We start from the raw sequence: 19,268 nt of genomic DNA, 5'->3' as shown, positions 1-19,268 counted from the left end.
GGATCTGAGAAGGAAAGTTCGTCACCTAACAAAGAAATCAAAGAAGATGGACGACGAACTTCACAGGCTAAGAAGAGCCATTCGAAAGCCACCGTGGAGGTAACTCACCTTGAGAACCTCCACAGAAAGGACTTCATGGACTACAGCTGGAAGAAGGCCAACTTCGAGAAGGAGCTTGAGGAACTCCAGAAATGCGTCAGCGATCGATCTTGGACTCAGGCCTCCAAGATCAGCTCCCTCGAGGTCGAGTTGGCAGCCGCACGGGAGAAGATCGGCCAATTAGAAGGGAGCTCGTCCTGACTTCCAACTCAGACTGACTACGACTGGGACTGGTCGAAGAAATTATCCGACCTCCAGAAGTAGCTACAGGATGCCGAGATGAATTACAATGCTTACCGAGTCGCTGGTGCGGGCGAATAGACGACTACAGAAGGAGGCTCAAGATGGCGACCGACGAGGTTGCTCGCCTTCAGAAGCAGTTGTCCGAAAGAGTCCAGGCTGTTTCGGTTCAAGGCTCCGATGAGCTTCGATCCTTGAGGGGGACCATGAAAGAACTGTCCGTAGCCCTTGGGAAGGAGAAGGCCGAACTGCAGCGGTTGAAAATTTAGCTGACCTATGAGCAGCAGGCGGTCAAGGATGCAGAAGCGGAGTCCAAAGTTCTGAAGAAGAGGCTTCGAGAATCGGAGGGCGAAAGTCGGTGGTTTCACCAAATATATTGAGAGATGCTGTTAAGAAAGAAGGAACTGGAAGAAGAAGTTGAGAACTTAAAGCAATTCTTGATAATGGCTGAAACCGAGAGTTCGAAGTCAGAAAAAGCCGAGCTTCCTTAGAGCTTCTTTTATCTTTTGTTCCATGTATTCTTTTCTTTTCTTGTTGTTTCTTTTTTTTTGGCCTTCAAAGGCTTTTGTAATGCATTCTTTACTAATGAAATGAAATGAAATTTTCTCATTACCTTGTCTATTCTTGCTCTGAGTTGTCGTTTATCGAGCTTCTCTTATCTTTTATCTTGTTTGATGTTGACGTTGTTTGAAGGTTCCTGATCATCGCCGTGTTGATTCGCCATTTTTGTTCATGATCGAAGGTCTTTTCGAGGCCATTCGAGTTTGATGCTTTCTTTCGATGTTCGAGCTTGGGGCCGAACTTCTCGTTACTTTGAGAAGTCTATTTTCTCCTGTAGTGTTGGGTTCTCCCTTAGAAACTGAAGATTTTTGACAAGAGTTTTCTTCCTCGTTGAGACGAGGTCCTTTGTGTCTTAGATGTAGTTCATTTTTTTCTTATCTCTGACGTAGCTCGTCGCTTTCTCTTTTTCTCTCTCCTTTTTTTTTATATTTGGGTGAGGATTTTTCCTCTGCTTCTAACGGAGTTGTAGGGTGTAGAGGAGCCGTTGAGGAGGCTTTTTCCTCATCCGGTCTTAAACGATCAGGTCTTCATTTGTGTCAGGACGAGGTTCTCCTCCTATTTCCGACACAGTTAATTTCAGCTCATGTTAGGATGAGATTTTTCTTCTGTTCCTAACAGGGCTGTGGGGGCACATAAGGACCGTTGCGAGGGCCTTTCCTCCATCCGGTCTCTTAATAATCGAATCTTTGACTTTGCTCATGTTATGATGAGGTTTCTCTCCTGTTTCTAACATGACTGTGGAGGCGCATAAGGGCCGTTGCGAGGGCCTCTCCCTCCATCCGATCTCTTAATAACCGGATCTTCGACTTTGCTCATGTTAGGATGAGGTTCTCCTCCTGTTCCTAACATGGCTGTGGAGGCGCATAAGGGCCGTTGGAGGACCTCTCCCCCCATCTGATCTTTAAATAATCGGATCTTCGACTTTGCTCATGTTAGGATGAGGTTCTCCTCCTGTTCCTAACATGGCTGTGGGGGCGCATAAGGGCCGTTGCGAAGGCCTCTTCTTCCATCCGGTCTTTAAATAACGGGTCTTCGACTTTGCTCATTTAGGATGAGGTTCTCCTCCTGTTCCTAACATGGTTGTGGGGGCGCATAAGGCCGTTGCGAGGGCCTCCCCCCATCCGGTCTCTTAATAATCGGGTCTTTGACTTTGCTCATGTTAGGACGAAGTTCTCCTCCTGTTCCTAACATGGCTGTGGGGGCACATAAGGACCGTTGCGAGGGCCTCTCCTCTCATCCGATCTCTAAATAATCGGACCTTCGTTTGTGTAGGGACGAGGTTCTCCTCTTGTTCCTGACATGCTTAGTTTCGATTGTCTGAAAGAGCTACTCCCTATCTTTATAAGCTCATACCAAAAGAAAAGATATGCGAATATGAAATTTTTATTTAAGGCAAAGTTATCGGTAATACATTCGTAAATTTTTCGAATTCCTATGGTCGCGGAAAGTCCGCTCCTCCGAGCTCTTTTAGATAGTATGTTCCGGTCGGACTACCTCCCTGACTTCATATGGGCCTTCCAGTTTGGGACAAGTTTCTCTTGGTTCTGAGGTTGTGAAACAGTGGTTCACCGAAGTACTAAGTCTCCCGCTCTGAAGGCTTTGCTCTTGACCCGGGAGTTGTAGTAGCGGCTGCTTTCTGCTTGTAGGCTGCCATCCGAACTTGAGCTGTCTTTTGCTTTTCTTCTAACAAGTCGAGGTTGGCCTTGAGATCCTGTGAGTTGCGCTGCTCGTCGAATGCCATGACTCGCGCCAATGGAAGCTTGAGTTCAATTGGGATAACGGCTTCTGTTTCGAAGGCTAAGGCAAAGGGGGTCTCCCCCGTGGGCAGTCTTTGGGTAGTTCGGTATGCCCATAACACATAATAAAGCTCGTCTGCCCAAGTTTCCTTTGCTTTTTCAAGTCTCGCCTTGATTCCTTGCAACAGAGTCCTGTTAGTCACCTCGACTTCGTCGTTTGCCTGCGGATGGCTACTGACATGAATTTATGGGAGATGTTTAAGTCCTCACAAAATTCAGCAAACCTTGCTCCAGCAAATTATCGCCCATTATCCGTAATGAGAGTTCTGGGTAAGCCGAACCTACAAACGATTGATTTTCAGACGAAGTCCTGCACTTTAGCTTCTGTGATTTTCGCCAAAGGTTCGGCTTCGACCCACTTGGTGAAGTAGTCAATTGCCACCAGGAGAAACTTTCGCTGCCCGGATGCCATGGAAAAGGTCCAAGGATATCCATCCTCCATTGTGCAAACGACCATGGGGCACTCAAGGGTGTAAGTTTGGAGGCGGGCTATCTTTGGATATTCGCATATCTCTGACACCGATCACACTTTCTGACATATTCAATGGAGTCGTGGTACATTGTAGGCCAGTAATAACCTTGTCGGAGCAGTTTGTGGGATAAAGATCTGGCCCCCAGATGACTTCTGCAGACTCCTTCATGTACCTCCCATAAGGCAAAGTCGGCTTCAGAAGGTCGGAGATATTTTAGAAGGGGCAAAGAGTATGACCTCTTGTACAGCTTGCCCTCATAAAGGATATATCGGGAGGCCTGGTTTCTAAGCTTCCGAGCTTCTTTTGCATCATGAGGAAGAACCCCGTCTTTGAGGTATGCAACTAGTGAATCAATCCAGCTGGGTTCATGGCTGACCTCCATTACAAGCTGCGGTTCTTCCGTACTTGGACATTTCAGAACTTCGAAGAGGACTTCCTTGGGTAGTTCAGTCGGAGCCAGTATAGCCAACTTGGAGAGAAGATCGGCCCTGGTATTTTCTGCTCTTGGAATCTGTTTGATGTCAAAGCTGCCAAAGGCAGGGATGATCTCTTTTACTTTTTCGAGATACTTGGCCATACTGTCCTCCCGAGCTTCATAATTTTTGCTGACTTGTCCCACCACCAATTGGAGTCACTGTAGACTTGGAGCCGATCTACTTCTAATTCTTTGGCGATCTTCAGTCCTGTAATCAGAGCTTCACATTCTGCTCCATTATTTGTCGCAGAAAATTCGAAGCATAGCTCGTACTCCGCGATAATTCCTTTCGGATTGACCAAGATCAAGCCCGTGCCCGCACCTGACATGTTGGAGGAACCATCCACATAGAGGGCCCAAAAACCATCAGGGAGATCTGTTCTTTCCTCAGGGGAGTTCGGCTGGAGCCCTGGATTGTTAGCTTCACCTCGTTCAAGTTCGGCTTCTTCCGGGATAGTGCATTCCACTATGAAGTCTACTAATATCTGGGCTTTTATCGTCGGCCGAAGTCGATAGTTGATGTCGAATTTATGAGCTCGATCGCCATTTCGCTATCCTTCCGGAAGCATCGGCTCGATGCAGAACTGCTTAATCGGCTGGTCGATGAGCAGTGTTATGGTGTGCCCTTGAAAGTAAGGTCGGAGCCTTCGGGCTGCAATCAACAGGACGTAAGTTAGTTTCTCTAACTTAGTATACCTGTTTCGGTGTCTCTCAATACTCGACTTATGTAGTAAATCGGCCGTTGAATTTTTGCTTCTTCCTTAACCAGAACTGCTGCGAGAGCCACAGGAGAGACCGCCAGGTACAGGAACAACTCCTTTTCAGGTTCGGGCTTTGCCAATAGCGGAGGTGAGCCGAGGTAGTTCTTCAATTCTTCGAACGCTTGCTGACATTCAGTGATCCAACAGAAGTTCTTTGGCTGCTTGAGAGTCTGAAAGAAAGGTAGGCACCGTTCGGCCGACCTTGAGACAAAGCGATTCAGAGCTGCTACTCTCCCAGTAACCCGCTGAACTTTCTTTATTGACTTCGGAGTGGTCATTTCCTGGATGGCACGAATCTTTTTTGGATTTGCTTCGATCCCGCACCCCGATACCATAAAGCCCAAGAATTTCTCTGAGGTTACTCCAAAAGTGCACTTGGCTGGGTTCAGCTTCATCTTGTATTTTCGGAGGAGCTGAAGGTCTCCTCAAGGTCGGCAACGTGGTTCATTGAGGATTTACTTTTTACAAGCATGTCGTCCACATAGACCTCCATGTTGCGGCCGATCTGCTCTTTGAAGATCTTGTTCACTAGCCGTTGATAGGTCACCCCTGCATTTTTGAGGTCAAAAGGCATGACCCTGTAACAAAAAAGACCACGGTCAGTGACAAAAGCAATCTTTTCTTCATCTTCTGGTGCCATCCTGATTTGATTGTAGCCAAAAAATACATCCATGAAAGTGAGAAGCTCGTGGCCCGAGGTTGCATCTACCAATTGATCAATTCTGGACAGAGGATAACTGTCCTTCGGGCAGGTTTCGTTCAGCTTTTTGAAGTCTATACACATCCTCCACTTGCCGTTCGCCTTGCTGATGAGAACCACATTAGAGACCCAGTTCGGATAGTTGACTTCTCTGATGAACCCGCTTTCAGGAGTTTATCAACTTCCTCAGCTATTGCCTTCTGCCTTTCCGGTGCATGACCTCGAATTTTTTCCTTCATCGACCGATGTTTGGGATCAACAGCTAGACGGTATTCCATGACTTCCGCATCAATCCCCGGCATGTCCGTCAGAATCCAAGCGAAAACATCCACATTCTTTTGTAGAAAATTGATGAGCTGTGTCCATACCTCTTCTCCTAGGTTGGAGCCGATCTTCACCACGTGCTCTTCATTCCCATCATTCAAAGGAATTGAGATAAGATCTTCAATTGGCTCACCCCGTTCTTCAGCAAGGTTGTCGTGGGTGTCTAATCCATCAACCGGACAGGGGTCAGACTGACCATTTCTTTGTAAGGCTATGCTATAGCAGTGTCTTGCCAGGACTTGATCTCCTTTGACCTCTCCGACCCCTTGGCTTGTAGAAAATTTCAATTTCAAATGGTAGGTCGATACCACAGCTCGAAGGGTGTTGAGGTCAGGTCGGCCGAGTATTGCGTTGTAGGCAGACGGCGCCCTTCTATTAGAAATTCACTTGCGCTCTAGATTATTTCGGGCACCGACCTGCAACTACGGTCAAAGTTATTACTCCTTCCACTGGCACAGCATCGTCAGTGAACCCTACCAATGGGAGCTTATCGGCCCTAATCGATCATCCGGAATGGATATTTTTGAGAATGCATCGTAAAAAAAATATCGATCGAGCTTCCACTATCAACAAGAATGCGGCGTACATCATAGTCAGCAATATTTAAAGAAACTACAACCGTATCATTATGGGAGAATTGAATCTCCTGGGCATCTTCTTCAGTAAAGGTTATAGATTCTTCAATCCTCTGCCGCTTGGGCGGTCCGGCCGATCCACTGGCTGCTCCCCATCGAGGTCCTCCAGAGATGGTGTTGATGATCCGATTGGAGGCTGATCTTCAGGCTGTTCTTCCTTCCTTGGTGGCTCTGATTGTGGTAGGGCCCTCGGCCGATCTTCCCTACCTTCAAGCCGGCGTCAAATGAATCTGTTGAGCCAATCTCATCTGATGAGCTCCTCGATCTCATCTCGGAGCTGAATACACTCCTCCGTGTCGTGGCCGTGATCACGATGATAGAGGCAGAACTTGTTAGGATTGCACTTTTCGGGGTGTGTGCGCATCCTTTCCGGTCTTGGCAGCTGCTCCCTGATCTCCATCAGCACTTGAGTTTTTGGAGCATTGAGAGGGGCGTAGCTGTGGAATCTTCCTGGGAGAGAGCTCCGACGAACTCTGCGGTCCGGGCTTCTCTGCCTACGAGCTCGGGGGGAGTTTGGACACACTTGTGTCCGGAGAGAGTTCGAGAACGTGGCGAGCTTCACTCGGCCCTTTTTCAGCTGTGGCCTTGCTGGAGTCATCCGCCTGTCGCTCCTTCGCAGCCTCCTCATCCTTCAGCTTGAAGACTTCCTCTGCTCGGGCATATCCTTCAACCTGAGCCAGCAAATCAGCGAAGTCCCTGGGATACTTCTTTTCCAGGAAAAATAGAAGGTCATTCTTTTGAAGACCACTCTTCAGGGCGGCCATTGCAACTGATTGGTCCAAGTTCGGACCTCCAATGCGGTGGCGTTAAAATGGTTGATATAAGTTCGGATGGATTCTCTCTCCTTTTGCTTGATGTTGATGAGAGACTCCGAACCTCTCTGGGGACGTCCGTTGCTGATGAAATGAGCCACAAACTGGTGGCTCATTTGATCAAAAGAGAAGATAGTACCCGGCTTCAGTGTCGAGTACCAATTTCTTGCTGCTCCCTTCAAGGTAGATGGAAAACTCAGCACAGGATGGCGTCTGGCGCGCCATGGAGTAGCATCATTGTCCAGAAGGCCTCCAGGTGGTCAACCGGATCCGAAGTTCCGTCGTAGCTCTCAAATTAGAGAAGCTTGAAGTTCGACGGGATCGGTTCCTGCATAATCCTTTGAAAAAAAGGAGAGTCAGTACAGACATCCTCACCGTAAGTAGGGAAAGCATGGCAGAGCTCTTCGATCCGCCGGTTCATCTCTTGAAACCTTTGATCCAGGAGATCCTCTCGATCGTGAATCTCTAGGGTCTTCTGACAGAACGAAGGTAGGGACCCTCCGGGGGTGGAATCGTGATCAGATAGAGGGCTCTCCCCTTTTGCTTCCCCTTTCCGGAGAATACAGGGTGACTGGCCCAAGTGGACCGCCCGATCGTCGATTCTGAAACTCCGACGATGCTCTTTCCAGCCGCACAGATGCCTGTGGCTCCTGCTGCTGCTGCTGCATGGCCTGCACCGCTTCGGTGAGGCCCCTGACCTGCTGAACCAGCAGATCAAACTGCTCCATGCCGACTGCCGTTGTCGGAGGAGGAGGAGACTGAAAAACTGGAGACGAGGCCAGAGCTGGCGGATCTTGCTGAGATCTGGCCATGGAGGCTGTAGATCGCCTCGTGGATACCTTTCGGGAGGCATCAGTTTGGGATCTGGCCAGAGAAGAAGAAGAAGATGTCGAAGAAGATGACTGGAGACAGTCCCGTTGAGTACTCCTTTAAAAATAGGGTCCTGCGAAGACACAGCCCTTCCTCTAGCGCCAATTCTGTTGGTGTAGAATTTCGCCGATGCTGGAGAAGCTGGAGTCGAAGGGATCACGGCCACCATCGGGACCTGCAAGGAAAATCTAAACCGGAGTTGGGGGTGCTCCGCAAGACCCTCCGACGCTCAAGTCAGTACTCTGCTTCAACAGAAATGGAGCACTCGAATGGAATTTTAGCAGAGTTTAGAGATAGTGCTTAGAGCTTAGAGGAGAAAGTATCTGGGGGTCTCTTTTATAGATGGGAGAGCGTAACCGATTGATAGCGACGTCCGCAACTGCCTGGTAGTGGGCCGTTCGGGGCCACGTGGAGTTTGTTACGGAAAGTAGTGGTGTCCGTTGTCGTGACTTGTCAGAGAGTGGTGGGGCCAGTGGAGTTTGTTACAGAGAGTGGAGTGGTGTCCGTTGTCGTGACTTGCCAGAGAGTTCGGGCCGGACGGCTGAAGCTCGGTTGGGACGTCTAGTGGAGCAGAATAGCTCTCTGTCTCAGCAATCTAAGAGAAGCTCGGATGTTTTCGAGGTTGCTGACAGGTTAACTGTTGTTGTGTGCCTTAGGCATTGATGCTGCAGACGGAAGTCATCTGCTGTAGAAGTCCGGACGAAAACTTTCTGTTGGAAAAATCCGGCTGGAGTTCGATTGCTAGAGAAGTTCGTCTGAAATTTGTCCGACGTAGAAGCTTGTCTGAAGACTGTCCGCTGGAGAGATCCGGTTGCATGAGGAATCCGACAGAAGGTCGACCGATAGCAAAATTCGGAAGGCCTATAGAAAGTTGACCGATAGAAGAGTCCGAAAGGCGTTGTGAAAGTTCGTCCGCTGGAGGAGTCTGGAGGACACTGTGGAAGGTCGACCGCTGGAGGGGTCCGGAGGGAATTTGTCCGTTGGAGGGGTCTGGTTGGCACTGTTGAAGTCCGGTTGGCGCTGTTGAAGGTTGATGGCTGGAGAGGTACGGAAGACACCGAAGACAGTCGATCACTGTAGAAATCCGGCTGCTGGAGCCCGTCCGTTGTAGAAGTTCGTCTGGAATCCATCCGCTATAGAAGTTCGGACGGAGTTCGAAAGGAGGCCACTTACTGTAGAAGCTCGGATGGAGATCGGTTGCCGTGGAAGCCGGATGGAGACCGCTTATTGTAGAAGCTCGGATGGAGACCGGTTGCCGTGGAAGCCCGGATGGAGACCGCTTATTGTAGAAGCTCGGATGAAGTCTGCTTGCAATAGAAGTTCGGAGTAGAAATTGGCTGTTGGAGCCCGTCCGTTGTAGAAGTTTGTCTGGAACCCATCTGCTGCAGAAGTTCGGACGGAGTCCGATTCTTGTAGAAGCTGGATGAAATTCGGAAGGCAGTCGACCACCGTAGAAACTTGGATGGAGTCTGGTTACTGTAGAAGTACTGCTGCTGGAGAAGCTCGCACATTGACGAAGTCCGAAAGAAGCTCGGAGTAAAGTCGATCGTGACAGGAGGAAGTCTGGAAGAGATTCGGAGAGTAATCGATCACTGTAGAAAATCGGCTGTTAGTGAAGCCCAGAGAGCATTTAGAGCAGTCCGATAGACGACTGAAGGAGCTCATTATTGGAGAAGTCCGGATGGCACGATAGGAGTTCATCTGTTGGAGGAATCTGGAGGACACTGTGGAAGGTCGACTGCTGGAGGAGTCCGGATGGTACTGTGGAAGCTCAGACGGTCGGGGGAGTTCAAAAAGACGCCGCACAAGGTCGGAAGCCGGAAGAGTCCTGGGAGGGTTGGCTTCTTACGAACTTCGCTGGGGTTATTTTATACCCAACAAGTGGCATGCCTACTGACAAATGCTTTTGTTCAATAGGATGGTAGAAGTAATATCATATACTCTTCTTAGGATAACCTACAAACCTACTTTTATCTGATCTAGCACAAAAGCTTATGTACATCAACTTTTTCACATAAGCTAGGCAACCTACCTCTTTACTTTCCATATCTCATATGGATACTAGTAATAGATCTAGATGGTACCTCATTCATAATATGCAGCAATTTCTAAAAAATATTTTTAGAAATAGATTGGAAGGTCTATGAAGCATAATATGGATCATACCATATCTCATATGGAGTGTCCATCTCTGAATTGTGGTGTATTAGCCTTCAAATATCTATAAGCCTGAGGCCTAACAGCTCGTTTGTCCTATCCCCATATCCAATAAATGGAGATTAGGTCATCTTTATTCAGCTTCCATATTCCTTGTAGTCTCTACAATAACTTGCATAAGTGGGAACCCAGGAGGTATTAAATACTCAAGATTTGAAACTGAAGTACTTGATGATAAATTTGTCTGTATCAAATACAAACCTCTAGCAAATGTAATTTTTGCATTTTGCTACTGCTTCACACTTGCAAGATAACTTTTGCAATTTTTTTTTAAATACTGAATATTGCTACAACAGAAATAGGTACCTTTAGTGAAGACATTTTTTGCCTTCTTCTCCTCGATGATGCTATCCAAAAAGAATGAATCAGGGAGTGTTTGCAAGATCAAATCCTAGCTCAGCTCACCATCCAATACAAGAACCTAACTGACTTAATCGCATGATCAAGTCAATCAGAATACACATGACAGTCGTACTATCATATCGCCATATCTCATATGCTGTTTTCTCTTCTTTATAGCATCATCCCTGATTTAATCAGAATCAGGAGAATGAAGAATATAAGAGACTTTCTTCTAGTTGAGAACTATTATCAGGTTCCTTAACCAGTTCATGTGGTTCAATTTTGGTGTGGTTCGATTTGATCAATATTTTGGCATCAAATATACCATGCAGTGACAGTGAGATGCAAAATGAATATATATAAGAACAAAACATAAATGGACAACTCATGATGACATGCATAATTTAGATGAGGTCTTTTATCTAACTGTGTCTCCTACTTATTTGGCGAATTTCATAGCCCTCAAGTATAGAAAATGAGAAATCCTATCGTCAGATTTTTAAGTGGGATTGAGATCCCAATTCCTCATAAAAGCTTTGTGGATAGCACAACAAACTTCTATGAGTTCAAGGATAGGTAACTCTTTACCAATTGCATCTCATACAACTTCCAACAAAATTTTTGCCTCTAAAATATTTATAGCCTTATGGATAGCACAACAAACTATAATGTTTTAGTTAAATCATATCCTTCATTTCTATATGGTCATATCTGAATGATATCATCCTTGTGGATAGCACAACAAAGCAGCAATACCCAAATATGTCATAAGCATCACTAAGTCAACGTCATATCAAATCCTATAGTAAGTCTTGTGGATAGCACAACAAACTCACTACAGTTTTTGACATATTCTATTGACTCAGCATGAGCTAAATATTTTATAAGCATCAATATGCACCAAATCAACATCACATCAAGCCCTATAGCAAGTCTTATGGATAGCACAACAAACTCACTAGTTTTCGATATACTCTATTGGCCTAGCATGAAGGAAGGCATGGATAGTGTTCTTAACACTTCGCCATTATGAATTAATATAATTTTTATGAAGGTCTTCGGTCTCAAGCACATCCAAACATATAAATATGCATCATGGCAGTATATATATAAATGTAACTACTAGCATGAAAGAGCATATAGGAAAATCGGATGGTTATGAATTTTTCTAATGTAATCCACCCGAGCCACTGGGATGGATTACTGGTCTCATCCTGGGTGCATCATGGATTAAACCATCTCATGATAGATCTTCATGCACCTCTGCTCTCAACCCACTAGTAGTCTAGTCTTCATCTCCATGAAGGCTTCGATGAATGCTTCATCTTTTTTTTTATTTATAAATATAAAAAAATAATTTCTATCTATTTACAAATAAAATTTTCTATCCTTAATTTTACATCAACATATAAAGGTCCCAATCAATAGTTGAAACATACAAAGGTAGAAACAGAAAGATACAGCCATACAATCAGCCATCACAGATACATCCATCATATGGATGTTTCTAGTCCATAACCATCCATCATGCAATTTATAATATTTATAGAAAGCATGAAAATAAATAACCATATTATTCTAATTGTTATATCATTCATATATATGTCAATCAAGATGTTTAAAATATTGGTTCAGGATCTATCTAGGATTTTTGATTCGGGTTCAACTTTTGACCCAATTACAATTATAAATTAACCACATGTCACCTTCTTGAGTTAACCAATTCTTAAACAAACACTAATCAAATTAGATTTGCAAAAATTTAGTCAATTAAAACTTAAATCCTAATCAAATTAGGTCAATGAAATTTAGTTAATTTTAATTGAACAAAATTTTAATCAATTTAGAATTATGAGTTTGATTCTGATCTACAATCATAAACCCTAATCAAATTAGACTAATGAATTATAGTCAAAACAAACCCATCGACAAAAAACCCTAAACAAAATTTGAAGCATCCCTTCCATGATTGAGATTTCTAGCCACCCACATGACTAGGTCAAGAACCATGATGGGAGATCCAATCATGACCAACGCCCAATCTGTGGTGGCCGATCCTAGATCTATGGTATATGCATCACATGCCACCATCCTTCGCCTCGTGCATCACATGCACAAGACAGCAATTCCATGAAAATTGTAGATCATCAGATCTAGTCCAAACTTGTCACACAAATCGTGAAGCCATGGAATTACATGCTAAGGTTTCGATCATGGACAAGATAACTATTATTCTTTTACAAGAAATGCTACAAACCAGCAATTAAACATCATTTTAAATTCTGATTTTGACATATCATGAATTTGATCTAATCCATATCACAACAATAACATGCCATTTGATTGAATCAATCAAGGATGGCTTTGATACCACTGTTGGGATTCAGATGCACAGTGGAATGAAATTTTAAAATTTTTTTAACATGTAACAACAATTGAAAATATATGATCCGAATCCCAATCCTAATATCACCTTGATGCATTCAATCAAACAAGAACATGAATCACATAGCATATATATAAAAGAGAGCTTGGAAATGTTATACCAAACAAGAAGATCCGAGTTGCCTGGTAATCGGTAGCCTCGAGGCACCCAAGCTTGTGCCCTCCAACGGAGATCCACACCATCTCGATCTAGGACTCTCCCAATCCAAATTCGTTGAATTTTTTCTCAAAAAAATCAGTAGCTGCTCTTGTTCTCTCATCACCAACTTTTGGTGATTTTCTCACTCCTTTCTTCCCTCTCTTGGACATGACAACCCTCATGCCACTTAGCCCTCTTGTCCAACATTTGGACTATGCTTTGTCCAACAATTGGACCATTGGAAACCCACTCATAAGCCTCAAGAAATCAGCCCTCATTTTGTCCAACATTTGGACAACTGATACATAACATATAAGCCCAAACTAATTGACCTTTTTCAGCACAAAATCATGATCCAAATCTTGATTTAAGCTAGGGTTATGATAGGTGTCAAACACTCATCATCCGCCCAACTCTTGGGCGTGACAACCAGCATCACACAACCAAATTATGCATGAGATATGGAGGAGTCCTCTCAGAAGGACTCCTCCCTTTGGGCACAAACATCAGATACGTGAAGACCCTCTTCACGTGTAATAAGGGATGCACAAAATCTCCTATCTTTTACGTGGAGATTTCATCTGGTGACCAACACTTGGATGCCACAAATCTTGCATGAGGCGTGAGAAATCTTTTTCCAAAAAGATTCCTTCTAAGGCATATCAAATCCTAAGAGATAAGAGCACCAAAAAACATGGACTCTTCATCTTAAATAGGAAAAGAAGAGGCACCATCTCATGGCACAAAACCGATCTCCTTGTGAAACTATTTCACGCAAATTCTCAAGAGTCGTGACTCATAGGAAACCACACCAAAACGCATGGAGAACAGATGAGAGGCGTGAGGGAGTTCCCTCTCTTAGAAGGACTTCTCTGAAGCACCACGCCAAACCTTTTGGTGCATTGTTTTTCACACAAAAATAATAATAAGGCGTGGAATAGATAGGAGTCCTTAATGTGAAACACTTTCACATAAGAAAAAATATGGGTGCAAGAAACTTCCTTCATAAAGAAAGATTCTTCCTAAGAGGCACTAATAATAAAAGAGGGACGTGTGGATATGTCGCATGAGATCTCTTCATGCATCCAAATCTTTGATGCCCACAAATCAAGGAGCCTTGGACTCAAATTAAAATAGGATCTGAACCATTCAAAACCCAATTTAAGTCCAATAGATTTGGTCTTTGACTAATCAAAGCCCATTGTCAATTATGAATCCAATAAGATTAGGGATTAGGGTTTAGACATATACTAGCATGCTTGACTCAAACCCATTTAGGATTTCAACCAAATCCAATTCAATTAGGTTCAACAAGACCTAATCGAAAGTCCAAGATCAATTTCCTTTTGCGTGTGATCCATTAGATTCTACATCTAGCTGACAGTAGGTCGAATTCATATGCACCTAATCCAATTAGGTCCAAGACACATTAAACCTAAATTGATCAATTAATCAGAACTCTTCTAATTAATTTGTTGAATTAAACACCTTTAATTCACTGGAACCTACAAGTCAAGGTTGACGTTTATCAATATATCATGACTATTCAGAAGATATGAAATTTGGTAGAATATCAAAATTATCTTTTCATGATGAATTATCATGCAATTTAATCCTTCGATCACACAACATTCTAAACAGACCATGGGCATGAAAACATATCAAGCCCAAATACCTATCCATATATATCCCTCGATCTGATGATGATGACTCGATTAATGAACCAGTAAAAATTTTTTTCTATTATTCATCCCTACTCTAGTCAGAGATTCTCTGAGTCATCACTCTATGAGACCACATAGGATGTTCTCTCCTCTTACAAGAAGTGACCTATTTCTTGCTAAACACTTACAACCTCCATGCACACTTCACCACACCCAGAACATCTCATATGTCTCAAAGAGTCATGCTAGAGTATGAACCAAAGCATGGATCCATATATACAAGGTACCATAGTGATCTCAGGTCAAAGGATCACTTGCACCACTCCCGTTGAAGAACCATCTATTGACATGCTGTAAGGCTCTATCAGATGTTCTCCCTGCGGATCAGTTCAGTGAACTCATTCTCCAATGAGCACCTATATTCTTGTATTAGTATCACCACATAAGTGATTGTAAGATCAATCATCCTCTCTGTTGAGCATACATAGGATGTACCAATCTTACCGGCAGTATCGATCTTTGACTCGATGATCTTACAACTAGAAATATTTTAGACTATGACTATCAAGATTTTAGATCTCATTGGCGTGATCTCATCATGATCCTAAAACTATTGCCTAATCTATGGGATTAGTCATAATCATGAACATGATATAGCAAATGATGAAACATAATGCCTCATAAATGTATAAAATAATCAATATCATACAAATAAGTAGAAAGATAACATAGAATAGTTCTATCGCTCATCCATGCAATTGGCTTGTAGAATACTATTCTTTCAATAACTCCTCTCCACCATCTTTACTGTGCCATCACCTCTCACAATTTTACATCACTCGGCTCAACTCCAAATGGAAAAAGCATCAATCAGGTGTATGCCAACTAGCTTTACAAGTTTCATCTCATCTCTAGGTCAACATATCACATTTTATAGATAGCTATGGGAGTCTCTAGAGTCACGTTTTAAATGTTTTCCACTTTTGTAACCAAGAAAATGACAATCTAACATTAAATAATTATATTTTGCCATAAAAAATGAAAAGGATGTGCAACATTATGTGTTAAAATCATTCTATATTCATGTTATTATATCCAGACTTTTTTTATCTTTCTATATGCATCATGTCAATACGAAATACACACACACACACCACCACACACACACACACACACACACACACATATATATATATATATATATATATATATATATATATATATATATATATGACCTATTATAGGCTTTGGACTTTTCTATTTAGATCTCTGAACCTTTAATCATTACTAAAAGCAATAGGTTATACTTAGCCTTCTTTTTTTAAAAAAAAAATAAGAGTAAAACTTATATTAGAAAGGAAAAATAAGTACAGAGATATACAAAACCAACTTGGACTACAGCAAAAATAGAGTAGACACAACAAAGACACAAAAACATAAACATAAAAAAAGCATATAACATGAATAGCTGGATAGAAACACTAACATCTCACGACAGAATACCCTTTTAATAAGAAATATTCTGCGAGAAGATAACAACCATAGTTTGAAAAGAGAAGGCATTCTTGAAAAGGTAAGGGAGAGGACCAAGTAATAAGAATATAGATAAGTCTCTAAAGAAGTAAATATAGCAAGCACTCTATGAATCGATAAGTTTGAGATGTTAATAATAGTGTAATGATTCCAAAAGCAAAAGAAGTGAAGCACCTAATTGCATAAAATAGTAGTGATCCTTGAAATCTTTAAACCTGAAACGTAGCTGATAGAACAAACATTCGAGTGGCCTAGGTAAAAGAAACATCCTTGAAACATATCAACAGCCAGTGAACATTGTTATCTTGTTTTAATAATGATGGTTATGATGCTAAAGATGAATTGTGTTGGACGATAAGCAAAAGTGCATGACCAAAACAAATAAATTAGGCATAAAAATTGTATTTATATATATTGTATGAACACATGCATGTCACATATATATATTCATGAACATAAGCAATTTTGTTTATGTGGAAGAACTGGATATGTATGTACTGTATGTGCGTATGTATTTAAATTGGAAATATGTATAGTTTCTTTACAAATTATAGTGGCTTGTAAAACCATTCATAACTATTAGAAATCATGCAATTAAAGACTTTGAATTTTAGCCTTATGGTGATGTGAGGATCTACTCCCTCCAGATTGTTTAGAGATTAGTGAATCACAAGAAGAACCAGATACGAAGCAAAGTCGAACAACGAGTAACTATGAGATGAATGTTCTATGTGAATCATATTAATACTCTTCTTATAACTCATTGACTTCTTTTTTTATAAAATTTACATGTAATATGAATTTTATCTTGTATCATTCATATTTTGGATTTGAGTCAACTTGCATCTTACATTTTTGTTGCTATTAGAATTAGGAATGCAAAATAATCCGGTAACATTAATAGTTAATGCATATTTTGGAATTGTTATGGATATGGTGGCTTCTATATATACTTTATTTATCATATCAACCAATAATATTTCATTATGTATAACAAAAGCAAAAATAAGGAAAGCATTAGATAGAAAAAAATTCTAAAATCTCATTTTTTGTGAGTGTGTTGTATGCATCTGTATTATACTATAAATATTATATTATATTATAATATATCATACTATTATGACATTATATTATACTATTTTATTTATATTACAATAATATGTTATTTATATATTATAGTAATATTATAATATATAATAATATTTAATATGTAATAATACCATATATTGTTATATTATATTATATTACCGTATCATATTATATTATGTTACAATAATATTATACTACGTAAAAATATATTATTATATTATATAATATAATATATATTATATTATTATGCTATAATATATAATATTATATTAATTATTTTATAATAAGAGCCAGATTAGAATAAGATCGATAGGATTTGGAATCAAATTTGATCAGATCAAAACTTTATAACAGAGTCCTACATCAACGATCTAAGCCATTGAATATGATCTATTATCCAAAAACTACTTACACATAAAAAATCATATGATTTGGAGATCTCCTAGCTTATGCATCAAATAGCTAAAATTGGACAGTTTAAATAAAATTAAATTAGATGTATTTTTTGATTACTTGATGCATAGGCTAAGGATCTCCAAATCATATAATTTTTGGTGCGCAAATAATTTTAAGTAGTAGATCACATTCAATAACTTGGATCATCAATGTAGGACCTCCATTATGTAGATTTGATTTGACCGAATCTGAATCCAAATCCGATCGATCTTATCCAAACCTGTCCCATTATAATAATATTATATTATATTACTATAATATTATAGCATGCAATATATTTATATAATAATATATATTATATGTTATTATACTCCATTGCACAATATTATACAATATTTTTTATAGTCATTTTATCATATCTAAAATACTTTTTGATTTGGTTATCAAAGACATGTTAAAGTTCTACTTATTTTAAAAATATAGTTACCAAATAGTAAACAGCTTTTCATAAGAGCTCTATTTTTAAAATCTCTACTTCTCAAAACTCTGCTTTCAAAAATTCACTCTACTAGCAATAGTTTTGCCAAACAAAAGTCTAAGTTTATCCAAAAATTTCTCCAACAGCATGGATTTTTTGCGATACACTGCATGATGCGTGCATCATATGCAGCCATACATTGTGCGATGAATAGTGTGCGTAATTTATGATGCATCCAGAGGATCCACACTCTTTCTCCAAAAGCCGTAACTACCATACATAGAACAAGTCAGTGCATGTACATCTAATTTAAGCAAAATATACCATAGAGTGACCGATACTACTGTATTAAAATACTCAAGTGTACGTTAATGATGACACAAGCAACAAACAAAAGAACCATTCAACCCCAAAGCCCCATAAAATTACCAATGAATCAACCACCATGTCAAGATCAGATTATGGGCCGGACTTGGGCCTAAAAAATATCAAAATTTATATAAACCTGGCCTGGAGTCTGATTAAAAATAAATAAAATTTAGACCGGAGGCCCGGCCCATGAACGGGTCAGCGGCACCATCCCACCTATTTACCCTCCAAAACCAGGGCTAAAGAACTAGCAACCAAGATTCCATAAACGGTTAAAAGACCACCGACAAGAATCAAAGAACCCAAACTCCAAAGAGAACCTAAGAAATAGTAAAATAAATGTTATATTGACATGGTATACCGAGCCGGGGACGAAGTCTGGGATGCAGGGGGGCTCGTCGTGCATGGTCATACGCCACCGCATATAAGGGTCGCAGGAGAGGTACAGGTTCTTGAGCAGCACCGCCGTCGATCCCTCCGGGATCTTCAATCGGACTTTGTCCGTCGTCACCACCTCCATGTCGCTCTCCTTGGGGAAACCCGTTATGAAGTCCTTGAACACCACCTTCTTGTTCGCCCTCACTTCCGCCATCTCTCTCTCTCTCTCTCTCTAACTCTCAATCTCAATCCCCCCTCGCTTAATTTAGATCGGTGCCATGGAGGAGGGTTGGTGATCGGTCATTCTTGTACCCCACGGAGCCCTGGAAGAGGGTTGGTGATCATCGGCCATTATCGTACCCCACCAGCCATGGAGGAGGGTTGGTGATCATCGTTGGTGATCGGTCATTATACTCTAGAAATATTATAATGGTGGTTTCAGTTGCTTCCGTTCCATTAGGTCCGTTTGGTT

At 41.6% G+C, this 19,268-nt stretch overlaps 1 protein-coding gene across 2 annotated transcripts in view; it reads right to left on the bottom strand.

Moving 5' to 3' along the window:
* Positions 1–19,149, bottom strand: part of LOC105037110 (2-alkenal reductase (NADP(+)-dependent)) — a 44,785-nt gene extending 25,636 nt beyond the window's left edge. Inside the window, exon 1 of one of the 2 annotated variants that reach the window (XM_073260152.1) lies at positions 18,780–19,149. In XM_073260152.1, the coding sequence (XP_073116253.1) occupies positions 18,780–19,010 (231 nt within the window). In that variant the 5' untranslated portion in view covers positions 19,011–19,149. The remainder of the gene's footprint in view (positions 1–18,779) is intronic. The other variant, XM_073260153.1, reaches the window with a different exon arrangement.
* Between the last annotated feature and the right edge of the window lie 119 nt (positions 19,150–19,268).

This window comes from Elaeis guineensis, chromosome 1 (assembly GCF_000442705.2).
Source record: "Elaeis guineensis isolate ETL-2024a chromosome 1, EG11, whole genome shotgun sequence".
In the NCBI taxonomy this organism is placed as follows: domain Eukaryota; kingdom Viridiplantae; phylum Streptophyta; class Magnoliopsida; order Arecales; family Arecaceae; genus Elaeis; species Elaeis guineensis.
The sequence above is the reverse complement of the archived record's forward strand: the minus strand, read 5'-3'. Positions and strand labels throughout refer to the sequence as shown.